This window comes from Eschrichtius robustus, chromosome 11, assembly GCF_028021215.1.
Source record: "Eschrichtius robustus isolate mEscRob2 chromosome 11, mEscRob2.pri, whole genome shotgun sequence".
NCBI classification, from domain to species: domain Eukaryota; kingdom Metazoa; phylum Chordata; class Mammalia; order Artiodactyla; family Eschrichtiidae; genus Eschrichtius; species Eschrichtius robustus.
This window is the reverse complement of record NC_090834.1, coordinates 78,075,078-78,095,818: the sequence shown is the minus strand read 5'-3', so window position 1 is coordinate 78,095,818 and position 20,741 is coordinate 78,075,078. Positions and strand designations below refer to the sequence as shown.

Genomic DNA, 20,741 nt, shown 5'->3' with positions numbered 1-20,741 from the left:
ACAGGATTAAGAACACTACCGGCGGGGGGGGGGGTCCCCCACTTCAGGCATGACTGGATACAGAAGTGCCAACGATATTAACAAGGTCTGATTCAACTTTGTTTCTCCACACAGTTCTGTGTGTTGGCTTCATTCTCAGACAGCTTCTCCCCTGTGGTTTCAAAATGGCCATAAATGTTCCTGGTCATATTCTTCCAGACCCTCTTCCATAGCAGAAAAGTTAGTCTCCCTGTCGAATGTAACCAGAGGGGAGAAAGAAAAAACTAATTGGATCTGCTTGGGTAACATGTCAAACCTGAACCAATCTCTGTGGCCAGGAGAATGCACTTCTATAATTGTGTCAGAGAAGGGTTACGGGTTCCAACACTAGGGCCATAGGGACTAAAAGTGAGGAGGGGTGGCCCCCAGAAGGAAACTGAGGAATCGTTACCAATATGGTGAAAGAACGCTCACTGGTAAAAACAACAGATGTCCATCTCTCCACTCTGGCCATCCTCCTTTTCTCTCCCCAGTTGTCTGTAATCCAGGTTCTGCAGCTGTCATTCCCCTGACTCTACCTTAGGAACCACCACTGGAATATGGAGATTAACCTAACCAGGCCCCACACTCCTCTGATCTCCATCACCCAAAATGCAACCCTTCCCTGCATCCATCTCAGTTCAAACTCAACATCAGGTCTGCTGCTTCCTTTCTCCTTCCTGTTCCTTGCTCCGTTCTGTCCCAGAGATTTTGTCTATGGGACTTCAGTGGATGGGAAACGTATTTCCCTAAAACCTCATCCTCTTCAGAGAACGCTTCCTCCACCACGTGGAACAAGAATCAGGTCCTCAACAACCATCAGGTCCTTGCTCATGCCCCAAAAGCTTCCTTCCCTTACAATTGTCTCATGCAAAGTCTACTGTTCCCACATGAGCTGTGTTGTAGGAAAAGTCTTGGCATTCTCCAAGCTTGTATCCATATAACGACTTGGTATCCACACACATGACGCCTCCAGTTTTTCAAAAACCCCCTTCTCCTTACCTAATCTCATCCCCGGCCTAGACTACATAGCTAACTGCCTCAGTCATCCTTTCTAAAGCCTCAGTTTCCTCATGTATATAATGGGAACAATAATTCTGCCTCCTTCATAGAGAACGGGTATGACTTAAATGAGATATTTGTTGTAAAGCTCTTAGCACAGTGCCTGGCTCACAGGTGTTCAATAAAAGCCAGCTGTTAATTCTGTGGGTTAGATGCGGAGCCCACATATTTAATATTCACTATTTTAAATGACCAATGCTAGCATGAGGGGAATGCCATGCCAGTACTTGGCCTATTTTTAAACTAGTGTAATAAGCCTAGTCATACCGTTCAGTATGTTTGCTTTTTAAAATAAGTAACCACAATTAAGTCCTAGCCCTTGCACTTCAAGAGATCTAGTCTCCACTTTCATTTGTCTGATAGGTCAGTTCTGTCTACTATGACGGATGTTAAAAAACTATATGAGCCTGAAGAATTCTCAACCAAATTCAGTCTTGCCTCTTTCTTGATTAGTTGAATTCCAAAATGATTCCATCCACGGTAGCTTGAGGGGATGAAGAATTTGCCTTAATAAATTACCCTGTTGTTCACTCAACTCCTAAGACTGTGAGTTTTCAGCCCCCCCAACCCCTGGGCCCCCACCCCCCCGCCAGACTGTAAGCTCCTCAGGGGGCAAGAACCACATGTTCACCAGGTCACGTGCATTTTCTGAGGTGCTTGGCAGCGCTCTGTACCCTGTGGAGTACTCAGTACCTTTTGTTTGATGTTGTTGACAAGACCTAAAAATAATCCCTTCAAAAACCTACCATTAAAATGTAGCAAAACTGGAAAAAAACAAAAAAAACAAAGAGCTAGCTATTATTATTGTCAAAGTGGTGGGCTTCTAGGTAAATGGCCATACTTTTCTTTAGAGTATTATATTTCTATGGCTTCGACATTCATTGTGTAAAAAGAAAGCATACTTTATATTAAATGGAATAACCTGAATATGGTGGACCCAACCACCAAACCATTCTCATCACTATTCTGATGAGAAAAGACACATCCAAATAGAGATCAAATGTAGAATATTTGTACTGCGAGCAAGATCCTTATTTATTGACTTTCTTAATTTTCTCAGTAAAGCGAAAAACCCTTTTCACACGCGACATAGGGAAAAGTAAATTTTACTTCTTACTTTTAGTAAATTCTAAAGGAAAGGAAATTCGTATTTACTGGGTTCCTACTATGTGCCAAATGGTCAACATAGGTTATTTCACTTAATCCTCACAACTATTTCACGGCTTATTTTCCTCAACAAATATTTATTAAATAACCCTTATGTGTTAAGCTTTATGGACACAAAGATGACAAGGACATGCTGTCTGCCTTCCCAGGCCACTGAGGGAGATAGATTAAGCAAATTAGCACTTGCACTATGGTGTGATAAATGCCAAGACAGAGAATGATATGCAGGAACACGGAGGAGGGGTGAAGGCAAATGGATTGAAAGAGGTAGAACTTGAACTGCATTTTGAAGGACAAGCACCCACCAAATAAAAACGAAGGCAAAGATTTTTCATTCAAAGTGAGGACGCAACAACTAAGAACATACTATGTACAGGCACTTGATTTAACCCTCAAGTCAGAGAAGTTTAAGTAACTTCTAAGGTCATGGAACTGCTAAGTGCTAGAAACTAGTTTTGAACCCAGCAGACTGACCTCAACAATCCACACACTTAACCGTTGAGCTATTCCACAGCAAGGAAGACTTGGAACACTGTACGTAGTCTGACTAAAGTAGGACTGGTTTTGTTGGAGGGGAAGTGGCAGGAGATGAGACTAAAGAGGGAGGTGGGAACTAGATCAGAAAAGACCTGTGTACCAGGCTAAGAAGTGTGAATCCCATCCTTAAAGTCATGGGAATGCCCGGGAGGATCTTCTGCATAGAGTTCACAGGGGAGAGAGATTCACAATAGTACCCAATATATTCCAAGCATTACCCTAAGCACTTACCCTCCACTTAGCCCTGAAAACAACCCATGGAGATATATACAATTATTACGCCCAATTATAAAAGCGAGGTACAGATTGGTTGGGTAACTAGCCCCAGATGTCACAGCTAGGTGTAAGAGCCAGGCTTCTAAGCAAGCAGTCTAGCTCCAGAAGCCATGCCCTTCTTCACTCTGTCATCCAGCCTGCAGGTAGGCCACAGAGAATCGGATCTGGACGTGCGCCGGGTGGATTAGAAAGCAGCCTGACTGGAAAAGACAGGGGTGGTAACATCCACGATGAAGTTACTGTCATTTCCTCCAAATTCATTAGGCGAGCAAGCAAACTGAGAGAAGTGAAGAGGCTAGGCCCTACATCCCACAGTGTGTGTGGGAGTGGAGGTCTGAGGTCAAGAGTGTCAGATTCAAAAGCCCTTGTATTTACACTGTTGGAGGTTGCCTCTTGCTAATTCAATTTCAATAAAATTATTGCAAATTCCAAATTATCTGGGTCTAAAATAATGAGGTTTTAGTCTCTGTAAATTCAGCATTCAAGTATGATCCCACTAAGTGGCATGGATAAGCGTGTCAGGAAATTATCCACAAATTGCCGCGTTTCCCTATCCTCGAGAACGCATGGCTCTCCTCTGGCTGATGGCTGCTGAGAGAGACTGTGGAGCGTGTTACTATTTAAAGCTGGTAAGCATCACCATGGTAAGCAGGTCACTATGAAACGCACATGTCTGCTCTCTTATGAATTGTTTTTAATACGAAACTGATCTTGAAATGCAACAAAAGTAAATGCTCTAGACTTGTTTTCTTTTCCCTTCTACTCTCTCTTATCTTAGTATAATTTGAGCTTTGATGAATGCTACTCATTTCTATTCAATATGTGACTTTATGGGGAAATTCCATCCTGAGACAGGAAATGCTATACTGTAGAAGGAATTAGGTATTCTCAGCCCCCAGTATATGGATTCCAGCCATCTGTCTGCTTAATAAACACTACAGTTTTGCATTCAACTGAAAGCCAGACCTGGGCTGCTCAATATAACAAAGAAAATGATGGAAAGCCCCATTTCTTACTTTCAGGGCACCATGCTGCCTCTCTAGAGATCTCCTCCATGTGCTTAGGGGTACAGATTAAAGAGTGTGCCATATTCTTATTAACTGAAACCTATCCTAAATGTTTTACAGCTACTGGAGTAGTCAGTAGTCACAGCTATCTGTTGAGCACTTGAAATGCCTAGATCGAGAGGTGTCAAACCTATTTCTTTTTACCTTTGTTAAAGCAACTTCCAGAAAACTTAAATTAACCTGTGTGCTTTACATTATATCTCAACTGGGCATTGCTATTCTAGAGCCTTTCCGTCTTCTACTAATGTCAAACCATATGCCTGTGTATGTGCATGTGTGTGTTTTACTTTGTTCTGTTAAACATAAAGCAAGTCCGCTTTTGAGAAATTTATTACACCTTATTTTTCTTCTACTTAATGTAGGCTTTAGAGAGATACTATAAATGAATATACCAATATTCAATATCCTTATCTGTGCAAAACAGAGTTTGCCATTTAGATGCCAAAGATCATTTCCTTGCTTTAAATAGTCTAGGAGGCTGAATTCAAACCATTTTCCAAGCTCATCTGGTCACATCTCCAAAAATAGGCTGTGTTTTAGAAGAATATCTAGAATTCCTCCCTTATCTACATAGTCACTTAATACAAGCAAAATATCCATTTTATGAAATTTTAATATTCTACTTAAAAGAAAATCGATCTTAAATTAGTGCATTTTTCCTAACACAACTTAAAACTATAGTTAAACTATATTTGAATAAATACTTGAAATTTGGCCTTATCCCTGTCCAGTATCTGTTTCAGAATATCGCACATTACAAATAGTATTATCCCTAAATCAGTAAGGTGATACAAGAACACAGTGCAAGAGAACCAACACATGATGATTTCTCTGTTGTAAGTTTAAAAATGGAAAATTCACCGATTTTGGAAGAAGTGATCACAAAACATAGGAAGAGAGTTATAGTAACAAGCAGGAATCAGTTATTTAAGTAACAGAATTATGAGAGGTCCCGCGCTCAGGTGGAGAGTTACTTCACTATGCCACTGGCAGTTCTGCTGAAGAGATGTGTAATGATGCTGAGTTTTCTGCACTACTTTCAAGTGACCCATAAAGTTTCTCAATTTTTCTTACAACTGGCAGGATCAGAAGCTTGGGTAAAAAGTGAGCTATCTTTAATTTGACAGAAGCCAGAGAGAAGTGGTGATGACACGGTTGGAAAGAATGAGTGCATTCAACTGGAGACCTTTTTAAACCCTGGATACGCCGTCTTTCTTGCTGGAAAGCCTACTCTTCACAGTGCATCAGCCAGAACCCATTTTAGAATTGCATATGGAGGTTTGTTTTCTACAAATCATAATGCAGCCACTTTTATTCACTTAGAATCGTATTCACAACAGCAATATAGCAGAGACTGCTAGTGTTCACCCACAGCTGTGGCCTCCCCCTCTTTCCCAAGCACACAGACATTCTGCTGTATCGTTAGGTGGGCCATGGACCTAATTCTGCTCAGTGCCATGTGAGCCAAAGAGGTATGCATCACATTCAGGCCTGGCCCATCGAAACCTCCCACGCATGACCTAATTCTCCTTCCCCGTCTGCGGATGGAGCGGTGAGGATTCTGAGAACCAAGAAGAGGTCACAGCGACAAGATGGAAGGTGAGTGGGTCCCTGAGTTACTGTGTGGGGCACAACCCTCTACAAACACCACCAGCTCTTAGTGAGTGATAGGCAAGAACTCAGTGTTTTGGAACTACTGAAATTCTCAAGCTCGTCTGTGACAGAAGCTACCACTGTTTCCTAACCTTATACAAGCAGTTTCACACGTTAACCCTACTGCCTTCCAGTTTTCCCTAAAATTTAGAAGCTAAGGGTGAGAAGAAATTTGAAAATGTCATTATGTTTATTAGCAAATGAGGAAACTGGCTCATTATCACAGGACAAGGTGTAATCCAGATGCCCTGGAAAATAAACATCTATGTATAAATGAGAAGATTAGGCAAAAGCAATAGAAACAGATACCAAACTCAGTGTGGTTGAGTTGCAAGATGGCTGTATTTTAGGGACTAAAGCTTTGAGCAGTTTTCAGCAGAGCTGAGTTACTCTGCCAGGAACGTATCTAACTTTATTCTAGAAAACAAACAGAGTGGTATGCATGAGGCTGAAATGAAGAAACATATCCTTGTGTTGCGAATAGGAAAAGGCAGAAATGTGAAAGCAGGCAAGTGTAAACCACAACACGTTCTACTGGTCAGTACTAGTTTAGCACCCTACCAAAATCCTGTTGAGGAAGGATTGCAGTTAGCACTACTTCCAAACTATGCTGACACTTGCGCATTCTTTGTAAATGTTTTTAGACTTATCCTTTACCTTAATAAATATCTGGATCAAGAGAAGCCTCTAAGGGGACTTCCCTGGCGGTCCAGTGGTTAAGAATCCACGCTTCCAATGCAGGAGGCACAGGTTCGATCCCTGGTTGGGGAACTAAGATCCCATAAGCCATGCGGTGTGGCCGAAAAAAAAAAAAAAAAAGAAGCCTCTAAGGTAATATTAAGAAGTATCTGGGCCAGGCAGACCCAGCAACAGAACCTGTTCTAGGCTCTTGACTGCTTACTTAGCTTTCACAGTGTCATAGTCATTAAGAGGAACCATTAAGAAATGTCATTTGCAGCAACATGGATGGACCTAGAGATTGGCCTACTGAGTGAAGTTAAGTCAGACAGAGAAAGACAAGTATCATATGATATCGCTTATATGTGGAATCTAAAAAAGGCTACAAATGAACTTATTTACAAAACAGAAACACAGTCACAGATGTAGAAAACAAACTTACAGTTACCAGGGGGTAAGGTGGTGGGCGGTGAGGGATAAATTGGGAGACTGGGATTGAAAAATACACACTACTATATGTACAATAGGTAACTAATAAGGACCTACCAGATAGCACAGGGAACTCTCCTCAATACTCTGTAATGGCCTACATGGGAAAAGAATCTAAAAAGAGTGGATATATGTATATGTATAGCTGATTCACTTTGCTGTACAGCAGAAACTAACACAATATTGTACATCAACTATATTCCAATAATTTTTTTTTAAATTTAATCAGGGACTTCCCTGGTAGTGCAGTGGATAAAAATCTGCCTGCCAATGCAGGGGACACGGATTCGAGCCCTGGTCCGGGAAGATCCCTCATGCGGCGGACAACAAAGCCCATGCGCCACAACTATTGAGCCTGCACTCTAGAGCCTGTGAGCCACAACTACTGAGCCTGCGTGCCACAACTACTGAAGCCTGCGTGCCTAGAGCCCGTGCTCTGCAACAAGAGAAGCCACCGCAATGAGAAGCCCACGCACCGCAACGAAGAGTAGCTCTCCACTCGCCACAAGTAGAGAAAGCCCGCGCACAGCAACGAAGACCCAACGCAGCCATAAATTAATTAATTAATTAATTAAAAAAGAAAAAATTTAATCAGGAATTTAACATCAGATATAGATATTGGCTATTTCTCATAATTGCATGATTAATTCAGTAAGTAACTAGTATTATGAAATAATTGTCACCCTTTACAGACTAAAAAAATAAAGAACCAGATCTATTTATGCTAACCTTGCCTTAAAATATAACATCCAGCGGCGCTGTCCGCCGCGACCGGTCTCCTGCGGAGCCGACTGAGCGTGGCCCCTGAGCCCAGCCCGCCTGTGAGCGCCTGGTGCGGGCGTGTGGACACCATGGAGCGCTTTGATAAAGCGGCGCTGAGTGCTCTGCAGCCGTGCGACTTCAGAAATGAAAGTTCATTAGCCTCTACTCTGGAGACGCTCCTGTTCTTCACAGCTTTAATAATCACTGTACCTATTGGGTTGTATTTCACGACTAAATCTTATGTTTTTGAAGGCGCCTTTGGTATGTCCAATAGAGACGGCTATTTTTATGCTGCTATTGCTGCAGTGGTCGCCGTCCACGTGGTGCTGGCCCTCTTTGTTTATGTGGCCTGGAATAAAGGCTCACGGCAGTGGCGTGAAGGCAAACAGTATTAAAGCGAATATCACCTTTTGATAGCATTAAATTGATTTTTTTTAAGTGGTAAGTGCGTCTGGGATATTGATGATTTTAATAAAGTTGAAAGAACATGTTAAAATCAATCTTATGGAGTCACGTTTGACTAGTGTACATTCTGATCCTTCTAAAACAATGGTTTGTATCATCAGTTTTAATTGTATGAGCCTCTCATTTGCAAATGAGAATTTGGAAAAGTTAAATTGGTTGCAAATAAATATGTGAAATTAGTTACACATTATTCTGGGAAGAATTTGATTACCCTACAACAAAAAAATATTTTATAGCATTTCGTCTTTTGGTTGGCTTTGAGTTTTACTCCTCTGGATATATTCAGATGTACATAGTGGAGCAAATCTAAACTTTATTTTTCGCTGGAACACTTTCCCTAACTATCATGAAAATACCAGGTCATTGGATTTTGGGTTGTAAATGCCTACTGGAAATTGCTTAAATCCTGGACACTGGAATTAATCTGAATGTCACTGAGAAATTTTGCATAAAGTGTAATCCCTCGTCAATAGAAATCTTTCATTACATTATTTCCTCGGGAAACTAGGCTGAATCACACCCATTCATGTAAAAGGACTGGGTTTATTGAAGAATGCAGACAGCAAAGCAAAGAGCTACCTGCCTGGGCACCCAGCCTACTCCCTCAAGGCCCCTTGCAGGCCAGCCTCCTGCTTTCAGACAAACTCTGTAATGATCTGCTTTGCTCTGTCATTCAACAAGGAACTTATGCTTTAATTACAAGGTTGTGTAAACTCCCTTTAAATTTGTTTTTCCTACTTTTTAATAATGTATATGAAGGAATTTACATTTAAATGTGTTAATTTTTGCATACTTAGGGAGTGTAAACAATCCTGAAAATAGATTATTTTTATCATCCAGGAAGTATTCTTGGAATTTCTAGTCTAGTCTTTTAAATCAGTGCCGTTATATCCCAGATACATAGATAGATAATGTACCTAGGTTAGATAATCCTTGAGGTCCTTTCTGATAGAAAAAGACCCTGTGGTTTTACTTTAGTATCCTTGGTCTGTGTTCTTTCTAGCCACTTGGTACTACTTGTGTGCAATCTAAAAACACACCTGAAAAAAATGCATATTAAAACAGGAAGAAAATTTAAATTCCCTGTAATGTTGCCACCTGGAGATAACCACTATATTGGTTTACATCCTGTGTGCATTTCTTAATGCTAGTTTGATACACACTAAAAGTTTGGTTTAAGTTCAAATTCTGCCAATTTCACCTGGCGGCTATTTGCATTTTTTCAGATGAGTGATTATTGGCTGTTTTCTTAAAAAGCACATTCTACCTTTACTCTTTTAACTAGATATCTCATTGTACAAATTTCCCATCATTGACAATCCCTAATACAATGGCCCTTGCTCTGAGGGTTTGCCGTTACTGATTTTGTTTATTCACCCCTAATTTTGATGCTGTGGAACTGGACTAAAGGAGTAGAGAGGTAGTTAGGCATAAAAGCAAAGAAGGCATTTGTGTTTATTTAATTGTTGAGAAAAAAAAAAAAAAATTTTGGGGCTTCCCTGGTGGCGCAGTGGTTGAGAATCTGCCTGCCAATGCAGGGGACACGGGTTCGAGCCCTGGTCTGGGAAGATCGCACATGCCGCGGAGCAACTAGACCCGTGAGCCACAACTACTGAGCCTGCGCGTCTGGAGCCTGTGCTCCGCAACAAGAGAGGCCGCGATAGTGAGAGGCCTGCGCACCGCGATGAAGAGTGGCCCCAGCTTGCCGCAATTAGAGAAAGTCCTTGCACAGAAACGAAGACCCAACACACCCAAAAAATAAATAAATAAATAAATTCATTAAAAAAAAAATATTATTATAGGACTATTTTTTATTCTTGCTTATAGTTAAATATTATCTACAGTTTAAATGTCTTAAGTAGTTATTCTAAATATAAAATGTTTTCTTAAAAAGACTATAGTTTTGGTAAAAAATTATACAAATTTAATATGAAATTGTAGAATACTCCAGATTGAGTCTAGTGTACTGTATGGTAGATTTCTAGATGGTCCCCTCTTTAGATGTCTTGTTGTACTTAGAATTTGTCCACCTAATTTCTTTTTCTATAATGCCAAGGTTTTTCTTGTACTTTTGGGATCTTATGCTATTTGTAAGATATTAATGTCCAGTGCTGGATTATTTTGTTTGATTTCAGACATTTGCTGAGTAGATAATATGGGTGTTTTTCTGCAAGTATTTAAACTGGGGATTCATGTAAAAGCAGATGTAATTTCCTCTTGGAAAAGGTACCCAGCATTTGAAAGTTAGAATTGGATATTAAGGTTGGTATTTGGGGTTATTACAATATAGACTTGTTTTCAAACAAGTTAATATTTTCTTAGGGTTTTAACTGTTAACTGACTAGTTTGCTGCTGTTGAAATAACATGGTATTTGACAAATAGATTTATTTTTCAAGATGTCTCAGTGATTTCCTCTTGTACATCCTTTCAGGATGTATAGAAAGGAAAGCTACAACTGAGCCCTTATATAAATGTTATAAGGTAGGAATATGTTCACTATTGTTTGAAAACTGATTGTAAGAACAACCTCAATTAGGGAGTGTAACTTGAAGTGTCAGTACGGGCTACTGATTTATCACATGACCTTCTTAACCTCACCTACCATTTTGCTCCCCAGAATATAATCTTTTTTCTCATTGTGCTCAAAAATGAAAAGTCTGCTGTAGAATGCACCTGATGTCATTAGCTCTTCAAGTGGATACCATTTTACATGTGACAGCAGAATTCAGTTTTGAATTGTTGAAGAAATTTAAACACTCCATAAAAAAGAAAAAAAGCCAACCTGCGTTTCATGGGAATCTAACAGAAATATACTGTAAGATTATTTTCATCATAAAGATCTCATCAGCTTTGCCCAAAAAGCAAAAAAAAAAAAAAAAAAAATGACATCCAACCAAGTACTATAGTTTTTCAGAAGGTAAATACCCTTTGCATATATTCTGAACTGAGATGGGTATGTTAAGTATAGCTGGCGCCATTCTATAAAAGTAGCAGTTGTTAAGCACTTTAAATATTTTGCAAATAATTGCTCCCCCAAACAGATCATAATCCAGCAGAGAGCCTAGAGATTGACTGTGACATCTTTCAATAACGTTGCCTAAAGAAAGTCTCCTGGTCCATTGAGAATTGTTAGTTAGGAAAGAAAGACAGTCTTATCTTGATTTTTCACCAGAAAGTCAATGTTCAGTAGCCTGTTTTAAAATAAAATTGACTGATATATATATGGCTCTGCTAATCTCATGCATCATTTCGGATGTGACAATTACAGATAACAAACATCTATGTGACTCACCAAAGTGCAACCTCAAAATGCACTCTAAAGAATCAACAGTTGTCTAAGTGTCAGATTTCCACTCCCTCTGAGATACAAGCCGGTTTAACGTGTTTCCCTCAAGCCCCTAGGGATGCAGTTATGTCTACTGGGCGACAAACTTTAAAAGGTAAGCAGTGACTTTGGTAAGTGATGGAAAGTGCTTAAAGCGCATCCAAGAGACTCTTTTTTTGCCCAGGAAAAATGCACTTGTAGGAAAAGAATATGAAAAGACTACATCAAGGTCTGCCTTGTTAAGTCAAAATAACACAACCAATATATTGCACCTAGCACCACACAAGCTCCCTTCTCGTGACTGTCTTCTTCATGCACTATTGCTGGTTTCAAGACTGCAATACAGCTTCTGTGTCTGTCTGCCTTTCTTTACCAAGCTGATGAACATAATGTCTCTTGAAAGCTTAGACTAGACAATCCGTTTCATTTTCAAGTTTCAGTCACATTTTTCAAAGGAAGCATTATTGAAAGTTTAAGCATAAAAATAGTCTCTGGGCCTAGAGACTTCCTTCTCTTAGAATTAAATCAGTATTGTAAAGTGTCCTTCCTGCCCCCGCCCTTAAGGACTCTAACAGATACATTCAGATCTAAATTCAGTACCAGTGCTTGTTGGTAAGTATTTGCATGGCAGTGAGTTTACAAATAAGGTTGAAGTTATTTTAGTTCTGCTCAACACGGCAGTACTAACACTCCAGTACTCCTGTAAACATTACTACCAATATACTTTTATTCACAATAATATTAGTGCATCCAAAATAGGTGAGCATTTCTGGGCATTGAGGAGAGTCTTTATCATGTATCTTCTCCAGCCCTCAGGAAGGAATGGTAGTGAAATGATTGTTTTAAGTTTCTCTGTTTGTGTACCCAAGTAATAGCTTTTTCCTTTATAAAGAGGAGTGTCAATTTGGCAAGTCTGATGAGGATTGGATCATGCGTGCCCGAGACCGTGGCTCCAGCACAATAGGAGCCATCTCTTCTCTCAGACCTTCTGAATTAGTTCAAGCTGTCTGATACTCCTTGTCCAACTCCCTCTATAAATGATTCAGTTACTAGTGGAAAACTCAACTATAAAAGGTATGCCTTGAAACAGACACATATTTGGGTACCTGAGTCACAAGGCTGAGGTTGAAGCCAACTCATGATCTGCCTTCCCCTTGCCCTTCATCACTGTTCCACCAATAATACTGTCTTCACTTTTATAGCATTTGATAGCTTAAAACACAGCGTTATATATTCCTTTAATAATTCTTTGCAATAACACTGCTGGATAAACACTGAAGGTAACATTAACCCAACTGTAATATGTAAAAATACAGAAGTGACAGTTCTCCAGTAAGGAAATCAGGTCTAAACCCCAATTCTCCAATCCCTTTGCCCAATCTTCACCTCTACTGCAATGCTTCCCCACATAACACTGATGAAACACAGGATTCTCCTGATCTTATTAAGGTTAACACAATTGACCATGAGAATTACTTTAAGAAAATTATTTTCCCTAATTCATAACTTTCAAGGGAAGATTTTCAGAGTCCATGGACACCAGGAACATTATTTGAGCTCGTATTTTTCACAGTTGGGACTTTCAAATTCCACAAAGGTGAAGCCATCACCTATCACAGTGGCAAGAGAGGGCTTGACAAACACAAACTCACTGACCTGGTGCAATCAATATCATTTTATGAGGTAATGTCATTTTGAAAAATAATGCATTAAAATCAATTCCCTGTGTTGCTCCTCAGATTTACAGCATTAGCATGCAGGTATCAGCAGTGGCTTGATAACCCGTGGAACTATATTAATGTTTATATTTTTTTGTTTTGCTTTGGAAATATCTTCAAGTCTTCTTTTAAAAGTTGAGCACTAGTTTCTTTATTTGTCTCATGGAACTTTTTAAAAAACACACAAATATTACATATATAAATCCCCACTGTAGGAGATGCAAACAATATTGAATTTATAGCAATAAGTGGATGTTCTTGTTCATACACACACACACACCCATTGGTAATAAGGTGAACAGTATGCATGGTTCCCATCTCCCTGTATTTACATAAATATATGTAGAGAAATGCAAATCAGAACAACAATGAGGTATCACCTCACACCGGTCAGAATGGCCATCATCAAAAAACTCTACAAACAATAAATGCTGGAGAGGGTGTGGAGAAAAGGGAACCCTCTTGCACTGTTGGTGGGAATGTAAATTGATACAGCCACTATGGAGAACAGTATGGAGGTTCCTTAACGAACTAAAAATAGAACTACCATACGACCCAGCAATCCCACTACTGGGCATATACCCTGAGAAAACCATAATTCAAAAAGAGTCATGTACCACAATGTTCATTGCAGCTCTATTTACAATAGCCAGGACATGGAAGCAACCTACGTGTCCATCGACAGATGAATGGATAAAGAAGATGTGGCACATATATGCAATGGAATATTACTCAGCCATAAAAAGAAATGAAATTGAGTTATTTGTAGTGAGGTGGATGGACCTAGAGTCTGTCATACAGAGTGAAGTAAGTCAGAAAGAGAAAAACAAATACCATATGCTAACACATATATATGGAATCTAAAAAAAAAAAAAGGTTCTGATGAACCTAGGGGCAGGACAGGAATAAAGACACAGTCATAGAGCATGGACTTAAGGATATGGGGAGGTGGAAGGGTAAGCTGGGAGGAAGTGAGAGAGTAGCACTGACATATATACACTACCAAATATAAAATAGCTAGTGGGGAGCAGCCGCATAGCACAGGGAGATCAGCTCGGTGCTTTGTGACCACCTAGAGGGGTGGGATAGGGAGGGTGGGAGGGATATGCAAGAGGGAGGGGATATGGGGATGTATGTATACATATAGCTCATTCACTTTGTTATACAGCAGAAACTAACACAACAATGTAAAGCAATTATACTCCAGTAAAGATGTTAAAAAATAAATAATAATAATAAACTAGCCAGGTGATTATACTATATGTATACCATATGTATTGTCTTGCAACTTGGTTTTATTTATTTTTCTTTCTTTTTTTCTCAAAAATATGTCTTTCAGTGTGGGTGTGTATATGTGTGTGCAAGTGTCTGTACATACATACACGCAGAAGTTCAAAGCACTGTATTGTATTCCATTAAATTATACTCCAAATAAATTAAATCATTCCATTACTGACAGGTACTTGGGCTGTTTCTGGTTTTTGGTAAGTACAAATAATGCGGCAAAAACATCCGTGTATGTGCATTTTTCGCCCCTGAGGAGCATATGCTTAGAACACATTTCAAGAGGTAAAATCAATGGACTCAAGAGAATCCCTCTATGACCCTTCAGATTTACTTTAAAAGTAGATTGATTTTGTCAAATTGCCATTAAAAAGTCTCACCGATTTAACTCTCAGTCATGCATGAGGCTGTTTACCCCAACTTCCCCAACACAGAATAAAATCAATCTTCTAAGATTCTCCTCTTAGAAGTCATTGTTCATTATTTTTCACCATCAGCATGTCATCTCTTCAGAAGAATACTGATAACGCGCTGTGTGTCCTTGGGTAAGTTACTTAACCTTTCTGTGTCTCAGCTTTGTGAACTCTAAAATGGGGATAATAATAATACCTAACTCAAAGGGTTATTTCCTGGGTTTTTTGTGCACTTTGCCTCTTTTTCAATGTGACTGTGTCTCTTTCCTGTTTGGTTGATTCAGTTAGTTAATGATCGTCTACAGTGTGCCAAGTACCATTCTAGTTGCTGGGGACAGAGTAGGGAGATGTAACCAAGTGGTCACTCTCACATAGCTTACATCCCCATGGGGAGGCAGACAATACAGAAACAAACACATAAATGTATAATGTTATGATAGGCTGTGTTAGTAAAGAAAAAATAAAGGAGAGTATGGGGCGGAAAAGTACTAGGGGTCTATTTCAGAAAGAGTGGTCAAAGAAAGTCTCTGATGATGGGGGCAGACTTGAGCAGAGACCTGAAGGAAATGAGCATGGAGGCTCAGGGGAGCCCAAGTGCAAAGCCCTGAGACAGGAATGTGGTTGGCCTGTGTGAGGAATAGCGAGGAATAGCGAGGAATAGCGCGCTGGTGCCGAGGGAGCATGGGGGAGAAAACAGAGATGCAGCTGAGAAGAGCCAGGGACCAGATTCTGAGTGTTCTCATTAGCCAGAAGGAGGAATGGGAATTTTATTCTAAATGCAGACAGAAGCCAGGGCACTGGCCTCTGAACTGCTCCAAACACAGAGAGGGGCTGAAACTTTAAGCTTCCTACACTGAGCAGATACCTGGAGTGTGGCCATGAGCAGTGCCCACATGCCCTCTGAGCAGGGCTCTCAGCAATCAGCGCATCCATCACAAACACAAGCCAACAGGCAAAGCTGAAGAGGGCCATGAAAATACGGAACCATGCCCCTGAACCACACTCACACCTTCTTCCTTCAACCCAAAAGGTAGACTCACAGCACCTTCTTCTCTGATGCACAGTGCCCTTGCCAACTGACAATCCAGGGACAGGAGTGCTGGCCATGCTCGGCCACCAGAATGGCACAACGGATCTGCCACAGGAGCGCCAAGAGCTCGGGCAGGGCTGCAGCTCAGGGCTTTGCCCCTACACGGCCAGCCTACCTCTACAGATGGTCCCGTTGCCCACGTAGCCTGGTTTGCAGGTGCAGCTGTGACCCTGGACGGTGTTGGTGCAGATGGCATTCTCATCACAGTTGTGCTGCCCGCTGCCACATTCGTCGTGCTCTGTTTGCAGGGTGAGAAAGAGAGACACCTTTTCATAAGTTGGAATCACTGGGGTTGGAAAAGTTAGTTGGAACTCACCAAGTAAGAATGACAGCGACTACCGTGCATTGGGACCTTACTCTATGCCTGGCAGTTTCCATGCCTGATGTGGTTGAAATCTCAAAACCTCAAAACCTCTAAAAGATGGATGCTATTATCCTCACTTGGCAGGTAAACAGACTGAGTGTCAGAGAAGTCAAGCGACTTATGCAAGTGACAATGATTGCTAAGTGCTTCTCTAAGGTCACAATGATTGCTAAGTGCTTCTCTAAGGTCACTGCTTCTTCCATGTCTGCAAAGGTTTCTGCAGAGGTTCCAAGGCAGTGGTTCTCAATAGGGGCGGGGGCAGGGTGTGTGCAGTGCTGCATCTCCTCCTCCTAGGAAACATTTGACAGTGTCTGAGGATATTTTGGGGCGTCATGCTTTGAGAAACGAGATGCTACTGGAATCTAGTGGATGGAGGGCAGAGATGCTGGTAAGCATCTCACAATGCACAGGACAGCCCACGACAACGAAGAATTAACCAGTCTGATATGTCAACAGCCCCAAGGTTGGGAACTGGGTATGGAGGCTCCCATTGTCTGGGTCCAGCTCGTGAGGTAAACCACCTGTCACATCCTCTCAATGTTCTTCTCCAACAGAACATAGAGGGTAAAACTAAAGAGGAAGGCCCAGCTAATACAGCCTGGCAGAGGAGCATTAACCCACAAGTATTTTCACAAGGTTCAGAATTTAACCACTGGGCTGATGCCTAATGTGTAGTAATATGGTTGTATATATTCAAATAGCCATGGCATCCTTAATCCACAAGACACAGGGGGAAATACATCTAACACTACGAAATGGACTGAAAGATTCCAAGTTAGAAATCAAGATTTCACAGATAACTAGACTCTCCCCTCATTATCAGGACGTTTTAATACTCACTTAAATGACTCCTCTGTAAATAAATAATGTGAGAAAGTTTATGCCCTTTATTCTCTTTAACATCTGCTAGTATACCTTCTTAGAAATCTTAAGAAGAAAAATCAAGTAGGGTTATTTAAGTCATAACAGGTTATAAAACAAGAGTTGAAATCCCAGCTATAAATCTCAAAGAAATCAACACTAATTGAACAAAATTAAAAATTCAATATAGTTTGTTAAGCAAACTGTTAGATCAATGTACCAATAAACTGAAATATCAACTATCTTCATGAATTTTTTTAATAAATTTATTTATTTATTTTATTTTTGGCTGCGTTGGGTCTTTGTTGCTGCACGCGGGCTTTCTCTAGTTGCGGCAAGTGGGGGCTACTCTTCGTTGTGGTGCGCAGGCTTCTCACTGTGGTGGCTTCTCTTGTTGCGGAGCACGGGCTCTAGGCACGCAGGCTCAGTAGTTGTGGCACGCGGGCTTCAGTAGTTGTGGCTTGCGGGCTCTAGAGTGCAGGCTCAGTAGTTGTGGCACACGGGCTTAGTTGCTCTGCAGCATGTGGGATCTTCCCGGACCAGGGCTCGAACCCATGTCCCCTGCATTGGCAGGCGGATTCTTAACCACTGAGCCACCAGGGAAGTCCCTTCATTAATTTTTATTTTAAATTTCCTAACGGGGACCAGTAATGAGAAGGGTTAAATTCTACAAAGTAGAGCTGTTTCAGTCACCCACATGCAATAATGTCAAGTATACAAATGCACGTGGCTCTTAATTTAACACCTTGGGTATTTCAAAGAAAATTTTTCTTTAGGCCTTAAGACCAACGCAAACTCTAAGACAGAAATGCGCACAGGTTAGCAAGCAGTGTGAAGGGAGAAGATTCATGAAGACACACTTCTAGTCTGTGCTCAATCCTCTCCAGGATAGTCCAGAAATAGTATAACCCTATGAATGTCCAATCACATTTACAGACCTAGCAAGCAGCTAATATGTACAGGTGCAATACCAGATGATATTAGGGACACAAAGAAGTCTAAGAATATAGGCTTAGACCCCAAGAGTTTTCAATCTCCTTATTTAAATCCATTTAAGAAGTAATTATTAGAGGCTGTATTGGGAATACAAATGAGTAGATATGGTCTCTGCTCATATGAACATTTTAATAGAGGCCACCAGACAGCAATACGTAACCAACCGGAACACATGGGAGAAGTGATAAGAGTTATAAGTAGGTGACCTCATATTTTATCATATAAACAGAACATATTTTAGAGTGAAAGGGGGCTCTGCTAATAATTACACTGGAATAACAGGCATAACTCAGAATGACCTAGGCAAACTGGCATGTGTGCTCATGCTTGATAAGAGAAATAAAGATTAACTGGAATAAAAGTTCATTGGAGGGAAGAAATGACTTCTAATAGGGAGAAAAGTCTTCTTGAAAGACGTAGTATTTGAACTAGTCTTTTAAAAATGGTCATGGTTTTCTCAGCCAGAAATGCCCATGAAGGGCACTCCAGGCAAAAGAACAGTATGGAGAAAGGTATGGTTTTATGCAACATTCCAGAAGTCTGGTCCATCATTGCCCATCTGGTGTCCCCCACCTCACCGCCCCTGCCACCAGCTTTATAAAGTTATAACTGACAAATAAAATTGAAAGATACTTAAAATGTACAAAGTGATAATTTGATATACATATACATTCTGAAAGGATGCCCCCATCAGGTTAATTAACACATCTATCCTACCTTGTATTATCTCCCAATATTCTTGATGCAAAGCCCCTTCTCTAATGAGGTGGCCCCATCACTGTCTTGCAAGTGCATGAGCTGACTCCTACCTCTCTAGTTCGTCATGATGTTTCCCTGACTCAAAATACTCTCCCAGTATAGCTGAATATCTGTGCCCCGGCCGGGCTTCAAAGACCACTTCATATGCACACTTTTCGCCATGCAGGCTTCCACTCCTGCTCTCCGTAACACATGAACTTTCACCCTCTTGGAACTTTTAATAAATTTAATATTTTATCTCTTTGGAGGCAATCAAATCACAATATATGGTGATAAGGTTTGCGAATTTTGTCTTGAATGCCTTATTAAGTAGTTAACTTTGAGGAGAGGAATTGTAGCCCATTTTCTACAACCCTGACTTCACTTTCTCTACTTCACATAGTAGTATTGAGCCTCGAGTGCCAAGCATTGGGATAAATATTGTACATATATGATGTCATTTAATTCTCCCAAGTCACATGAAATAGGTTTGCTCATTTTACAATGAACGAACTGAGACAAAAACACATTATTAAATTTAAATATTAAATTATTAAATAACCTAACATCACGAAACTAATAAGTGGAGGAGTTTGGACCTGTGACTCCAGACACTGAGAATGATCACATCACTGAGTACTTGGAAGTAACCTGGACATGGCTGAAGCTAAAGCAAGTCACACGGAAGTGATCCCCTAACGCCAAGAATAAAGGCTGTCTTTTTCTGTACTGGTCCCAAATACCCACTGAAGATCCAGCCTATCCCCAAACGACAAAGCTTCCAAAACTTTCACATCTTATTATCTTTAGTCACAACCGAGTTTTCAAAGTAACCAGTACCCTCAAAACTATGTTTGACAGAGATGGCCATAGAAGAAATGGTCTCCTTCTAAAAATCTCAAATCCCCTTCCAGCTGCTGGAGATGCTGCAGGTGTGAGATAAGCTCTTGTGAGAGGTAGCAGGACACAGAGGCAAGAGACTCTAGAACCACACAGCCCGGGTTAGATGATCCTGGACGTGCCACTTACCAGCTACGTGCACTTGAGTGACTCAGACATCTGTGTCTTCTTAGTTTCCACATGTAAAATGTGGATAATAATACAACCTATGGGGGGGGGGATGAATTGGGAGATTGGAATTGACATATATACACTATTGATACTATGTATAAAATAGATAACTAATGAGAACCTACAGTATAGCACAGGGAACTCTACTCAGTGCTCTGTGCTGACCTAAATGGGAAGGAAATCCAGAGAAGAGGGGATATATGTATACATATAGCTGATTCACTTTGCTGTATAGTGGAAACTAACACAACATTGTAAAGCAACTATATGCCAATAAAAATTTTTTTTAAATGGTTAAAATGGTAAAAATAATAATAATAATAATACAACCTATCTCCTGGGGTTTTTATGAGGACTCAATTAGCTAATATAGATACAATGCTTATTACAGCTAACTGCAACTAGTATGTGCTCCATAAGTGTAAGCTATTTTATTATCATTGTTCTTATTACTACTACTAGTATTACTCCTACTCTTCCCACTACTACTACAATTATTTGTGAGCAGACTCAATTGTTGAATGGTGGTTAAAACTGGTTAAGAAAACTTTCTTTTTCCTTTACAGGCTGGTAGTTCAGGCAGAAAGGCTGTGAACAGATAGGCCTTTGAAGACACAAATTAGAATACCTCTTTGAAGGTTCAAAGAAATATTTGCTTCGATTCAATTATGGTCCCAGGGAAACAAGACTATAGATTGGGAAGGTG

At 40.4% G+C, this 20,741-nt stretch overlaps 2 protein-coding genes across 5 annotated transcripts in view; one reads left to right on the top strand and one right to left on the bottom strand.

Moving 5' to 3' along the window:
- Positions 1–20,741, bottom strand: part of NELL1 (neural EGFL like 1) — an 865,453-nt gene that overhangs the window by 312,155 nt on the left and 532,557 nt on the right. For all 4 annotated transcript variants that reach the window (XM_068554539.1, XM_068554541.1, XM_068554540.1 and 1 more), the window contains one exon: positions 16,121–16,243. In XM_068554539.1, the coding sequence (XP_068410640.1) occupies positions 16,121–16,243 (123 nt within the window). The remainder of the gene's footprint in view (positions 1–16,120; positions 16,244–20,741) is intronic.
- LOC137771338 (vacuolar ATPase assembly integral membrane protein VMA21-like) lies at positions 7,799–8,104 on the top strand. Its single transcript, XM_068554569.1, has one exon. The coding sequence runs from the start codon at positions 7,799–7,801 to the stop codon at positions 8,102–8,104; it is 306 nt and encodes a 101-aa protein (XP_068410670.1).

Coding starts and splice junctions, on each gene's coding strand:
- LOC137771338 (XM_068554569.1), top strand. CDS start 7,799: ATGGAGCGCTTTGATAAAGCGGCGCTGAGTGCTCTGCAGCCGTGCGAC.